We start from the raw sequence: 12,847 nt of genomic DNA on the forward strand, positions 1-12,847 counted from the left end.
CACCAACTTCCGTTTTTCATTCTTGAGTTCGGAGTAGAGCAACTGCTTTGAGAGACGGTGGTCGGGCATCCGGACAACGTGGCCAGTCCAGCGGAGTTGATGGTGGAGGACCATCGCTTCAATGCTGGTGGTCTTTGCTTCTTCCAGCACGCTGACGCTTGTCCACCTGTCTTCCCAAGAGATTTGCAGGATTTTCTGGAGGCAGTGCTGATGGAATCGTTCCAGGAGTTGCATGTGACATATTAAGGGGTCACAGCATTAGGAAATTTGAGACCCACTGCTCTAGAGAATCCTAAAAAAAAACACAATCCTACATTCCCACCCCTTTCCCTTGATATTTTTGCCACAATACACCACAAAGGGGCTTCATGGAATCAGAGTTTTCGTGGTTTTGTGTCGCCTGTTCGTGGGTGAAAGCCATGATTCTTTAAAACACAACAAAGGCCTCTTACATTACTTATTTTAGCAAAATGTCAGGTGTGTGCCTTTGCGTTAGTATCTCTTGGAGAGGCTGCTATGTTCCTACTTGAAGTAAGAACAATTACTTACTTCACTGAGCTTGCGGTCTAAGGGAATGGGGAGACATGTGAGGGTGCCGCTTCCAAAGCAAATAGTTCCCACTTTCTAAGGTTGTCAGGTGTTATTCCCCTTTTAATGAGCAAGGAATATTCACTCTGCTGAAGCAAATCTCCCTCTGCTTTCATTCTGTTCATTCGATTACTGTTATGAGGCATATTAGATGACTCACCCAAGAAATCACAACACGTGCCAAGGCAAGGGAGTTTGAACATCAAGCTAGTTGCTAAGGAGACCTCGTGAATTGAACCATTTAATTCTCTCCCTCCCAGCTTTTAATACTGGTAACCACAGATCTAATTTTGGTGATTGATTACAGTGATTAAGTGATAAGAGCTTTTCTTCTTCCTCCTCTGGTAAACCCTTGGCTCAAGGCTGTGCGACCAGTCCAGGAAGCCTGGCTCTTAATTGCCGGGATCTGTAGCAGAGTAGAATTAAAAGGGCCCATGTGGCTTTTTATGCATCTGGGGTCATGTTGATATACACAATAGCCTCGTGACCACAGAAGCGACTTAATTATATGCTTTTACCGTCATTCGTGAAAATGGATTCAGAGTTGTTTGCTGTTCTTTTTCATTTTTCTTATTATTCTCAGGCAAGGTATGGTAGAGATGCGTGCAATGTGATTCGAGGCTCTTGGGATAATGTTGGTTTATTTCCCAAATGAGCTTCTCAGGCATTCAAAGGGGGAAAAAACAATGTCACGCATCTAAGTTGATGCTGGGAATAAGGATACGTTAATATCCATGGACATTTAATACTCAGTCCCAACATATCTTAGTTTGCAGAATGGGAGCCAATTGTTGCACTCCATGACAGGAATAGCCCTCTGACTTTAAATACCACACCGTTAGATAGGGAAACAATCCTTTTATTGAAGATCATTAAAAAGCAGTAAGGTTAAAAAAAACACTTTAAAGAAATAGGTAAATCCAATTAGGTAGGAAGATAGCAGGAGCAAAGTAGTCCAGGGTAATATTCCAGCAAAGTCCATAAAAACAAAGTCAAAACTTCCCGAATAAAATACAAGAAACCAAGAAACATGAATCCAAAGCATGAATATAGAAGCATAGATCAAAACCATGAAACAAAGGTACATAAATATGAATTTTCCAAGCAAAGCTTCCATGAACAAGGATGAGAACTTGACTTGATTCCAAATGATGCTTCATCTGACTACATATCCTGTACTTGGGACTTTTATCTCCTTGTTAGCTATGTCTCTAGCACTCAGAAATTGGTTTCACTTCAGCTGAGAATTTCTTATCTTTTTCTCTCGGAGCCTGGCAGATCGCCAAAGCCACTGTTCGGCTCTCCTGTTTTGACTGATCTCCTCCTGTCTATTGGCTCATTAATTTCTGCAACTGGGCCAGGTGAAGAGCTGTTTTCATGTTCCCTATCATAATAACTCTCTGGTAACAATTCAGAAAGCACACCAGCATCCCCACACCCCTAAGGGACATTCTCATGAACAGGAATCTCCTGGTCATTCTCTGCATCAATATCACTGGCCAAACCATTGCCATCTTGAAATGCATCCTGCAACTCATTGGCATCACTCCCCACATCCAAAGCACCCTGATCCTGAAACACAATCACAGGCTGAGCTCCAACACCAATCTCAGATTTAGCACTACATCATTAGTAAACTATGGTAACATTGTGAACCAGAGTTTGAAAGGCAAGATAGCTGGGACCCAGTGCTGGTAGCGCTACGCTGGTTGCGTAACGCAACTGAATGAGAGAAGGGAACACGTGCGTGAGACACAGCACCACATGTGCAAGAGACCGCACACAGTGAGAGACGTATTTCGCTGGAAAGGGGGAGGAGAAACAGCCAAGCATACTCATGTAGCATATCCAGAGATCTTAGTAAACTTTGGTAACATTGTGAACCAGAGTTTGAAAGGTAAAAGTATGATAGCTGGGACCCAGTGCAGGTTAAGTGGTAACATACACTTTGACATAAATTACAGGTTGAAACACTTTCCCTGAGTTGCAAGAGAACAAAGGGGAGAAATTCCATGTAAATAGTTAACAGTCAATAGTAATAGTGAGAGTGGTTTCTTGTTTGCAAAATTGTTCCATATATAGAAAAGCATCAGAGATGCAGGTGCTCCCTCAGCACTGCTTGCAATTTGCAATGGTACTGTCTATTTTGTCTCTCCTCATTCAGCAGCATGAGTCAACTAAGAATCTGCTGTAATACCTGCAGTGCAGATGGCAACGTGCAGAGAAATCTGAGATACTCCACTGTGTCTCATTGGAGAGTTTCAGGAAAATAAGGATTGATCCTCTCTAAATGTGTCATCTGTTCCGCTATCCAACCATCCCCTCCTTCTCTTTCCTTCTAAACAATCACAAGCAAAGAAGAGGATAGGGAAGTTGGTGTATGAAAGGACCAGAAGGCACCCCTTGTATCCTGAACCAACATATATGCACTCTGAGAGATGAATATTGCTCAACTATATCTCAGTATTTCATGCTAATTGTTTTGAAATTGACTGAAAATATTAGCATATCTCCGCATTCTATCATGTTAATATAGTTTCAGGCTTGACATCAGCCTTAGATTTATTTCGGTATCTTTCCATTACCTCTATAAATGTTCAGGGCTCTCTTGTCTTTGGCAGCAGGAGAGTAAGTTCTCGTGATGCATTGCTTTTTAGGGGAAGGCATTGACTATTAACCCTGGGATCCATCGTCTGAAAGCTTCACAGCAAGAATCTTGCCTTGTCTTTAGGACTTACCTACAGTTTGACCTCCAATCCAACAGTCATCCGTTCACAATGGCCTCATTCTCTTTGGGCTTTGGCATTTAGCGTCGATACTGTTGGAAACTTTCACGTTGTTTCTCACAATTTTCTGAAAGGTTCCAGCCCATCACTTTGAAACCTGATGCACGATGCGCTGTTCTCCAGAAATGAGATTTTAATATAGTATTTGTAATGTCCCAATCTGAATACCGACATAAACACATCACCACCACCCCATCCAAAGAAAAAGTTGTTTTCCCCATTAATGTGACATGCAGCACTAATACAGTTGGACCTCCTCACTTGTGGGTTTGGCATTGCGGATCTGATTTGATTTAAAATATTCTCTCTTGGAATCTCCTAGTCTGCCGGGGCATCTCTGTGGTCAACATCCATCAGACCTTTCCCCTATACGTCAGCCCTCCATGTGAAAACCAATCCCAAAGAGCTTTCCAACTCTCAAACTTGCCCTAATGCAGTGGTTCTCAACCTTCCTAATGCAGCGACCTCTTAATACAGTTCCTCATGTCATGGTGACCCCCAACCATAACATTATTTTCGTTCCTACTTCATAACTGTAATTTTGCTCCTGTTATGAATCGTTATGTAAATATCTGATATGCAGAATATATTTTTCATTCACTGGGCCAAATTTAGCACAAATACCCAATGTGCCCAAATTTGAATACTGGTGGGGTTGGGGGAAGGGGGATTGATTTTGTAATTTGGGAGTTGTAGTTGCTGGGATTTATAGTTCACCTACAATCAAAGAGCATTCTGAACTCTACCAACGATGAAATTGAGCCAAACTTGGCACACAGAAATCACATGACCAGCAGAAAAGGCTGGAAGTGTTTGGTAGGCTATAACGTTGAGTTTGAGAGTTGTTGTTCACCTAAACCCAGATATCACTGTGGACTCAAACAATGATGGATCTGGACCAAACTTGGGACGAATACTCAATATGCCCAAATGTGAGCACTGGTGAAGTTTCAGGAAAGTAGACTTTGACATTTGGGAGTTGTAGTTGCTGAAAATTATAGTTCACCTGTAATCAAAGAGCATTCTGAACCCCACCAATGATAGAATTGGGCCAAACTTAGTCAGGGGTTCTTAGTCAAAAGCCAGTCCAAATAGTCAAGGTTCCAAGGGTTCAAGAGACAAGTCAGGATACTAAAAATCCACAAACCTGGGGGAAAACTAGCAGCATCTACCACCAAAACAAGACAAATGTTTTTCTCCCAAAGATCAGTCCCAAGGCTAGCTCATTATATCCAGAAACTAATCTGTAAGTAAGAGTGTATCAGTGAAAGCAATTAAGAGTGGAGATATGCAAGAGATGAGTTGCATCTGTGTGTTTCTGGATATAAGGAGCTAGCCTTGGGATTGATCTTCGGGCCAAACTATTTTTCATTGGAACATTATGAACCAGAAAGTAAGTGCTGATTTAATTAAATTGTTTCACACAAACTGGGAGTTTGGTTCATCTCTACCTGAATAAGGCAGAGCCCTGGCAATGTAACAAAAAGCACAATCAAAGCACCTCCTGAGTGGTGGGAGGGAAATGGGGGTTTGGGGGCAAAGGAGACAAGGAAAAAAGGCTTTTGGAGGTGAGGGAGGCGGTGGGAAAGGATTTTGTCAGCAAGGGAGGCAGGGAGAGGGAGGAACAGGAAAGGGGACAGAAAGCGTGGAGTGGGGAGGAGGGAGAAGGAAATAGTGGAGCCTCTCAGTATGCTTCATGGGGCCCCAAGGGCTCCATGGGGCACACTTTGAGAACCTCTGCTCTAGATGATTCAGTTGATAACATGTGGGCCTCAGAGGCACGAGAGCAGAACTATTGTAGAATAAAAACAAGGGACATAGAAAGCATAGCAAATAGGGGGTTAGAAATTTCTCCCATCCTTTCCCCTAAGAGGCCATATATTAGATTCACTATGTTGGGAATTTCAGGCTGTTTGCTTTGATCGTGTATATATTGTGTCATTCTCCTCTATATTATGTTCAAGTGCTGTTGGTAGGAAAGACTTCAAAGCTACATGAATTTTCCAGTAACTTAATGCATTAACTGATAAGAAATGCCGTGAATTTGACATCTAAAGGAAATAAAAGGGAAATGCAATAGATTTTGTTGCCGCTTTACTTGGGGGGAGAAATAACATAGGTGAATATGATGAATGGCTGCCGTTTTTCAAGCTTGTGCCGCTCTGACTGGAGTGGTTGCTCTCAGCAATGAATCTCCTGGTTGTAGCTGTCATATTAAATGGTAGGATGCAGGTGTAGATGCTGTGTTTTTGTGAGGGGTGGGAATGCGAACAGTATTTTTCAATTGCTGTAATGTTAGGAAAAACATCAAATCCGTTGCATTTTTACTTTACAGCGACTTTCAAGTTGATTTGTCTGAGTTACGATACTTAGTTCAATTGACTGTTGCATGATATTATTGGGTAGATTATTAATACGAGGGACCGACATGCATTTGCCTTGTTTAGACTTTTCCCTGACTTACATAGAAGGAGACAATATAGCCTCTGTTGCTGAGATGAAAAGGAGGACTAATTTCAAGTTTTTCTTGCTGAAGAAGATTTCCACATGAGGCCACTTGGAAACGACTCCCTGAATGACAATTCCCAGTAAATTGGATTGGTTTGGCAAGTTACTACAAACCTGTTCTCTGCCTAAGAAAGGTTCTGTAGCTTCACAAGGGATGAAGGCATCTTGGAATTGAAATTTTACTGCCCTTTGTCTCAGTCTCCATGTGGCCACAAAAAAGGGGAATGTCCTCTGCCTACATTGCATCCCTCCAGACCAGAAATACAGCAGAGACAATGTCTGATACACAACGTAGCCCTGTGACTTCAACACCTTCCCTTTTTGTCTTTTGTCTTTCTCCTGTATGGTTTCTTACATCTTTTCCCTGATAAAGAAGCCGGTGGTAGCCTAGGAACTAGAACAAAAGACGTTTGCAGTACTTTAAAGACTGCTGAAATCATTATGGATAAGTATTGTCGAAGGCTTTCATGGCTGGAATAATTGGGTTGTTGTAGGTTTTTCTGGTTATATGGTCATGTTCTAGAAGCATCCTCTCCTGACGTTTCGCCTGCATCTATAGCAAGCATCGTCAGAGGTAGTGACCATCAGGAGAGAATGCTTCTAGAACATGGTCTTATAGCCCAAAAAACTCACAACAACCCAATTATGGATAAGCTTTCATAGCGTTTACTTCTTGGGAGGAGAACAATTAACCATCTCAATAAAATCGTGAAGAGTAGAGACATCGCACTGGCAACGAAAATCCGCATTGTTAAAGCAATGATATTCCCCATCGTAACCTATGGTTGTGAGAGCGGGACCATAACATAGAAAGAAACATAGATGCTTTTGAACTGTGGTGTTGGAGGAAAATTCTGAGAGTGACTTGGACCGTGAGAAGATCCAACCAGTCCATACTCCAGGAAATAAAGCCCAACTACTCACTGGAGGGAAGGATATTAGATGCCAAGATGAAGTACTTTGGCCACATCATGAGAAGACAGGAAAGCTTAGAGAAGACAATGATGCTGGGGAAAATGGAAGGGAAAAGAAAGAGGGGCCGACCAAGGATACAAGGTGGAGGGGTGGTATTCTTGAAGGGACTGGCTTGACCTTGAATGAGCTGGGGGTGACGATGGCCGACAGGGAGCTCTGGTGTGGGCTGGTCCAGGAGGTCACGAAGAGTCGGAAGCCAATGAACAAATAAACAACAACAAACCATCTTTCATAGACAAGGAGGCACCATGAGAAAGAAACAAGTTAAAGATAGTTTGAAACCTGTTCTTATGTATTCGCATAACAGTCCTTTTGGAAGAAAAGAATAATTTTGAGAGAAACTCATATTGAAACATCGTTCTATAAGCAGCAAGCATTTGATCTTATGTAACCACTACGCTTATACCATAAGAAAAATGAAAGATAACAAAACCAACCTCTGTACATGGCATTCATCGACTTTGCAAAGGCATTCGACACGGTGAATCGCAGCGCTCTCTGGACCATCCTCCAAAAAATCGGGTGCCCAAACAAATTTGTGAACATCCTGAGGCTCCTCCATGATGACATGATGGCAACAGTCTTGGACAGCAGTGGCTTCCAAAGTGATCCATTTAAGGTGGAATCAGGTGTCAAACAGGAATGTGTTATTGCCCCAACTCTATTCTCCATCTTCATTGCTATGATACTTCACCTTGTTGACGGGAAGCTTCCCACTGGAGTGGAAGTCATCCATCGGACAGATGGCAAGCTGTTTAACTTCAGCAGACTGAAAGCCAAAACCAAGGTTACAACAACATCTGTTATAGAACTCCAGTATGCTGATGACAATGTCATCTGTGCACATTCAGAAGAAGATCTACGGGCCACTCTAAACACCTTCGCAGAAGCATACAAGAAGCTTGGCCTGTCATTGAACATCAAGAAAACCAAAGTGCTCTTCCAGTAGTCACCAGCCATCCCCTCCCCAATGCCAGAGATACAGCTTAATGGTGTAACTTTAGAAAATGTTGAACATTTCCGCTACCTTGGCAGCTACCTCTCCACCAAAGTCAACATCAACACCAAAATACAACACCGCCTGAGCTCTGCGAGTGCAGCATTTTTCCGAAAGAAGCAGAGAGTGTTTGAGGACCGGGACATCCACAGGGATACCACGGTGCTTGTCTATAAAGCTATGGTCCTCCCAATCCTGCTATATGCCTGCGAAACGTGGACTGTCTACAGACGTCACATGCAACTCCTGGAACAATTCCATCAGCGCTGCCTCTGGAAAATTCTGCAAATCTCTTGGGAAGACAAGCGGACAAACGTCAGCTTGCTGGAAGAAGCAAAGACCACCAGCATTGAAGCGATGGTCCTCTGCCATCAACTCCGCTGGGCCGGCCACGTTGTCCGGATGCCTGACCACCGTCTCCCAAAGCAGTTGCTCTACTCTGAACTTAAGAACGGAAAATGGAAGGTTGGAGGACAGGAAAAGAAATTTAAAGATGGGCTCAAAGCCAACCTTAAAATCTCTGGCATAGACACTGAGAACTGGGAAGCCCTGGCCCTTGAGCGCTGCAGCTGGAGGTCAGCTGTGACCAGCAGTGCTGCAGAATTCGAGGAGGCACGAGTGGAGGGTGAAAGAGAGAAACGTGCCAAGAGGAAGGCGCGTCAAGCCAACCCCGACTGGGACCGCCTTCCACCTGGAAACCAATGCCTTCACTGTGGGAGAAGATGTGGGTCAAGAATAGGGCTCCACAGGCACCTACGAATCCACAAGGAAACCCATCATGGAAGACCATCTTACTTGTCCAACAAGGGATCGCCTAAGTAACTAAATATACCATAAGAATGATACAAATAAACTAAGTAACTGTTTCACCTTCAAACAAACTCTCTTTCTATGCATCACTTCCAGTTGGAGGAGTTTTAAAAGGAAGAAGAAGAAAACAAACCTTTAGTCCTCATTTTCATATTTTGCTCCAACTGTCAACCTGTCCCATTCCTGACCATTTTGCATTTCTGGTTAAATAAGTAAATAAGAGGTCCCTTCAGCCAGGCCACGAGACCAGAGAGTACCTCACATATTTAATGGTGACAGCGGATGGGATAGAAGAATAAAAGGTCCACCCTGCCATGTGAAAGAACAGAGTGCATCACAATAACCATTCAGAGCTGCACATTTCCACATCTTGAAAATAATGTCTATTCCAGCAAAACGTGCTAAAATGATATGTTGTAGTATCATGCCAGACAGAGAAAAGAAGTAATCACCTTATCTACAAAATTTGGAACACTCTTTGTAGGGGAAGATATCAAAAGAGGATGAAAAAAATTATAGATAATATGCTGCCACACAGCACTGTGCATCTAAACCGGGACATTAATAGGATACATAACAAAAGGGACTGGAATAAGCTTGTAAATTGTATAATGGCGTGTTTTGATATTTGGCTGAGAAGGAATGGGATATAACGGAGATGCAATGTAATGATAATCATGACTCATGCTGGATGTAAATATGTAAATATCCGTGGAGAATGGTAAGAATAAGCTGCTTACCATGAAGGTAGTGAAAAGCGTCATTAAAATTTGGAGTCAAAGAGTGGGGTGGGGGGGGGAGTCTGAGTCATACATTTTGAAGGTTTTGCATTGTGGGGAGGAAGTGAAGCTTACAGTGCAATAGAAATGACTTAACTTTGCAGATAAAAGCATTCGGTTTGGGGGTTTTTGTTTTGTTTTCATTTTGTTCTCCCAAAACCTTGACATACACTCTGCAAAATAGCCTTTGGTTTTACAACTCTGCCCAGAAGCTTGGAAGTTTTAGGGGATATTTTTAATATTTTTAATATCCATATTCTCCTTTTATATCTGCTTTCGGGGGGGGGGGGAGAGAAATTAGTCATATCAAAAACATCTAGTCCTTTTTTGTTTTCTCTATAAAATGCAGTGAAAGGCACTAGAGCTCAGCTATCAGGTTGCCCACACTTCCTAGCAGCAACCACTGCAGTGGAATAAGGTAGAGAAGAGCAGATTGCAATGACAAGCTAGAAACAGGGGTGATGTTTCTTCTATCTATATATATAAAAATGCTCTGTGCATAATGAGTACCTTAAAAACAAAAGAACCAATGAACGAAATCACACCAAATTTAGCAACAAAACATTTCACTACGCAAGGAGTGACCATCACTCAAAAAAATATGATTTTGTCATTTGGGAGTTGTAGTTGCTGGGATTTATAGTTCACCTACAATCAAAGAGCATTCTGAACTCCACCAGCAATGGAATTGAACCAAACGTGGCACACAGGGCTCCCATGACTATCAGAAAACATTAGAAGTGTTTGGTGGGCATTGACCTTGAGTTTGAGAGTTGTAGTTCACCTACAGAAAGCACTGTGGACTCAAACAATGATAGATCTGGACCAAACTTGGCACGATTGCTCCATATGCCCAAATATGAACACAGATGGAGTTTGGGGGAAATAGACCTTGACATTTGGGAGTTGTAGTTGCTGGGATTTATAGTCCACCTACAATCAAAGAGCATTCTGAGCCCCACGAATGATAGAATTGAACGAAACCTTCCACATAGAACCCCCATGACCAACAGAAAATATTGTGTTTTCTGATTGTCTTTGGTGACCCTTCTGACACCCCCTCATGACCCCCCCAGGGGTCCTGACCCCCAGGTTGAGAAATTGTGCCTTAAGGCCATCCAGTCCAACACTCTTCACCAGGGCAAGAAAACATAACCAAAGCCCTCCTGACAAAGAGCAATCCAATATACATAGATAGATATACATAGATAAGATTCACACACACACACACATGTATATGACAGATATAGTATCATACATTTGAAAGGGACCCCTAAAGAAGGACTAATTCTATGTTGCATGTTTCAGAGTAGACAAACCAGACAATCTCTACACCAACACTGACAAAGAAACAGCAAGAAATACTGTTTACCCACAAGCAGAAAGAAATGAAATTTAGTTGGTTTCGTTCACCTTGGAGAAACTTTAGGAATTGTTTGGAGGGTCGTCAACATTTTTCCATTTTCCCACTTTCCATAGCACTAAGAAGAAATAAAAATATTCCTTGATCCTTTTGAGCAGTTAGAGAGTGACTAATATTGAAAGGATCAGCTCACGGTTAGCTTTACAAGAGGAAAGGAAGGGAAACAGGACTAGAATTACAGAATCATAGAATCATAGTTGGAAGAGACTTCATGGGCCATCCAGTCCAACACTCTCCCAAGAAGCAGGGAAACCACATTCAAAACACCCCCAACAGATGGCCATCCAGCCTCCAAAGAAGGAGCCTCCACCACACTCCAGGGCAGAGAGTTCCCCTGCTGAACAGCTCTCACAGTCAGGAAGTTCTTCCTAATGTTTAGATGGAATCTCCTTTCTTGTAAGTCCCTGACATGTGTCTTTCCTTCCTTTGCAGCAACCAGCAAGCTTTCCTGTTGCAGAACGTGGAGTGCAATAACGCAAGCTGTGCGGGCGCCCGCCGTATGTTTAAGGTCTACTGGGAGCTCTCGGATCTACATCAGATCAAAGACGCAATGGTGGCAACCTTCTTTGACATTTATGAAGATGTGAGTTGTGGCCTCTGTGTTGTTTTCCTGTCTTCTTAATTGCCATCTGCCCCTTCCGATGTGAGGTTCCCTTCCAAACTGGCACTTTGGAAGCTTTTGACCAGATGATCCTCAGCACATAATGAGAACAAACGGGTTGGTTGAAAACAAGTCATTTAGAGCTGAAGGGAGAGCTGTTGAGATTTATGAGAAGCAGTCACACTTCGTTTCAACTCCTGGAACACATCTGTGTTCATTCTTTCTGGGCAGGGGCAAGGGAATTGTCCCAATCATGTAACTATACCGTGCCATCGGAGAGGGATCCGCTGTCACTTCGACTTAACCGTTTAACCATATTCTACTCTTCCAACATTTTTGTGGTATTATCAATGAGTTTTATTAGTCACTAGCTGTACCTGCTACACGTTGCTGTGGCCAACCTTCCCTCACTCTTTCTCCCCTTCTTTCTTTCTCTCCTTCCGTCCCTCCCTCTTTCCTTCCTTCCCTCTTTTTCTTTCCCTTCCTCTTTCTTCCTTCTCTACCTGTTTCTTTTCTCGCTTCCTTTGCCCTTTGGTTCCATCCTTCCTTGTCTCCTTCCTTCTCTCCCTCTTTCTCTCTTTCGTTCCTTTTCTCCTTCCTTCCCTCTTTTGCTTTTTTATTTCCTTCTTCCTTCCTTCTCTACCTTTCTTTCTTTCTTTCTTTCTTTCTTTCTTTCTTTCTCTCCTTCCGTCCCTCCCTCTTTCCTTCCTTCCCTCTTTTTCTTTCCTTTCTTCTTTCCTCCTTCTCTATCTGTTTCTTTTCTCGCTTCCTTTGCTCTTTGGTTCCATCATTCTTGTCTCCTTCCTTCTCTCCCTCTTTCTCTCCTTCTTGCCTTTTCTCTTTCCTTCCTTCTTTCACTTTTTTATTTCCTTCTCTCCTTCCTTCCTTCTCTACCTTTCTTTCTTTCTTTCTCTCCTTCCGTCCCTCCCTCTTTCCTTCCTTCCCTCTTTTTTTTCCCCTTCTTCTTTCCTCCTTCTCTACCTGTTTCTTTTCTCACTTCCTTTGCTCTTTGGTTCCATCCTTCCTTGTCTCCTTCCTTCCTTCTCTCCCTCTTTCTCTCTTTCGTTCCTTCTCTCCTTCCTTCCCTCTTTCACTTTTTTACTTCCTTATCTCCTTCCTTCCTTCTCTACCTTTATTTCTTTCTTTCACTCTCCTTCTTTCCCTCTTTCTCTCCCTCCGTCTCTCTTTCCTTCCTTCCTTTCCCCGTTCTGTGTAGGTGTTTTTTGTGTGCATATATGTGTGTATATATTTCTGTATATATTGGTGTATATGTGTATATATGTGTGTTTGTGTACAGGGGTTGTAATGTGTTTTTTTGTTTTTTGGCGTCTCTTCTTCTATATTTTTCAGTGTTTTTATGAGTGATGGTCACTCGTTGGT

The 12,847-nt window shown here is 42.6% G+C and overlaps 1 protein-coding gene across 1 annotated transcript in view; it reads left to right on the forward strand.

Annotated features, from left to right (window-relative positions):
* ITFG1 (integrin alpha FG-GAP repeat containing 1) overlaps positions 1 to 12,847 on the forward strand; it is a 183,650-nt gene that overhangs the window by 88,114 nt on the left and 82,689 nt on the right. The window contains exon 11 of the mRNA XM_060788362.2: positions 11,299 to 11,449. Within this exon, the coding sequence (XP_060644345.2) occupies positions 11,299 to 11,449 (151 nt within the window). The remainder of the gene's footprint in view (positions 1 to 11,298; positions 11,450 to 12,847) is intronic.

This window comes from Anolis sagrei, chromosome 8 (assembly GCF_037176765.1).
Source record: "Anolis sagrei isolate rAnoSag1 chromosome 8, rAnoSag1.mat, whole genome shotgun sequence".
Taxonomy (NCBI): domain Eukaryota; kingdom Metazoa; phylum Chordata; class Lepidosauria; order Squamata; family Dactyloidae; genus Anolis; species Anolis sagrei.